This window comes from Volvox carteri, assembly GCF_000143455.1.
Source record: "Volvox carteri f. nagariensis unplaced genomic scaffold VOLCAscaffold_708, whole genome shotgun sequence".
In the NCBI taxonomy this organism is placed as follows: domain Eukaryota; kingdom Viridiplantae; phylum Chlorophyta; class Chlorophyceae; order Chlamydomonadales; family Volvocaceae; genus Volvox; species Volvox carteri.
Genome location: NW_003308206.1, coordinates 1 through 879, shown reverse-complemented (window position 1 = coordinate 879; position 879 = coordinate 1). Strand labels below are relative to the sequence as shown.

Here is an 879-nt window from a genome sequence, read left to right as displayed (position 1 = left end):
ATTCGCTGCTGGCGGCCGTGGCGCTCAGGTCCTGGATGACCGCCACCCAGCCATCCTTAACGTCTGCTTCCCGGTCTCGTTTCCATATGGTTTGTCCGGACAGCGGCCACCGGGTATGTCGTTCGCCTCATATTGCAGCCACCTTGTACGGCGGGTGCCACGGTCGCAGTTCAGCAGCAACTTGATGCTGCTTGCCCGAATGTATGATATCAGCGTGCGGCAACAAAGCATGGCGCAGGTAGGAGTGGCCCTGCGCATGCGACCACGACTGGGTGGACCAGCAGCACGGGTACCGAGGGATGTGGTACGCACCATGGCGGACATCTTGGCGCTGCCATACCGTCACGCCCAGCGACGGCAGCTGCTGTCGCAGCAGTCGCCTGTGGTGCGTGCCCTCCTGGATGGCGCACGTGCCAGCCTCCTGCGAATCGACCTTACAGATACCTACTACAATGGTGCAAAAGCCATGATGCGTGCGGCTGCCCTCACCATCGGCTGGCCACCATTGTTCTTCAATCTCAACCCGGCGGACATGCACGCTGGCTGCGCTGTTGTAGCCTCTGGTCAGCTTATAGAGTTCGACGACGCCGGTCGTCCGACCCAGATCAGCAGCACGGTGGAAAAGTGGCGCCGTGTCAAAGAAGACCCGCACAGCTGCGCGGCACTGCTCATCGCCACGAAAGAGGTGTTGGTGGAGCAGTTGTTTGGCTTTGCACCTGGAGCAATGCGGCAGACTGACCCTAACTGCTTCTGTGGGGTCGTATTCGAGGTAGTCGTCAAGGTTGAACAGAGCGGGCGATTGGCACTACACTTGCACGGAGTCGCACACCTCGAGTGCTTCGCACTGACAACCTTCAGGCGTATTCTGTGACCCAACTG

At 60.0% G+C, this 879-nt stretch overlaps 1 protein-coding gene across 1 annotated transcript; it reads left to right on the top strand.

Annotated features, from left to right (window-relative positions):
- Window positions 1-229: 229 nt before the first annotated feature.
- Window positions 230-871, top strand: VOLCADRAFT_101321 (uncharacterized protein; the record flags this gene model as incomplete). Its single annotated transcript, XM_002959755.1, has 1 exon — window positions 230-871. The coding sequence occupies one exon, from the start codon at window positions 230-232 to the stop codon at window positions 869-871; it is 642 nt and encodes a 213-aa protein (XP_002959801.1).
- Between the last annotated feature and the right edge of the window lie 8 nt (window positions 872-879).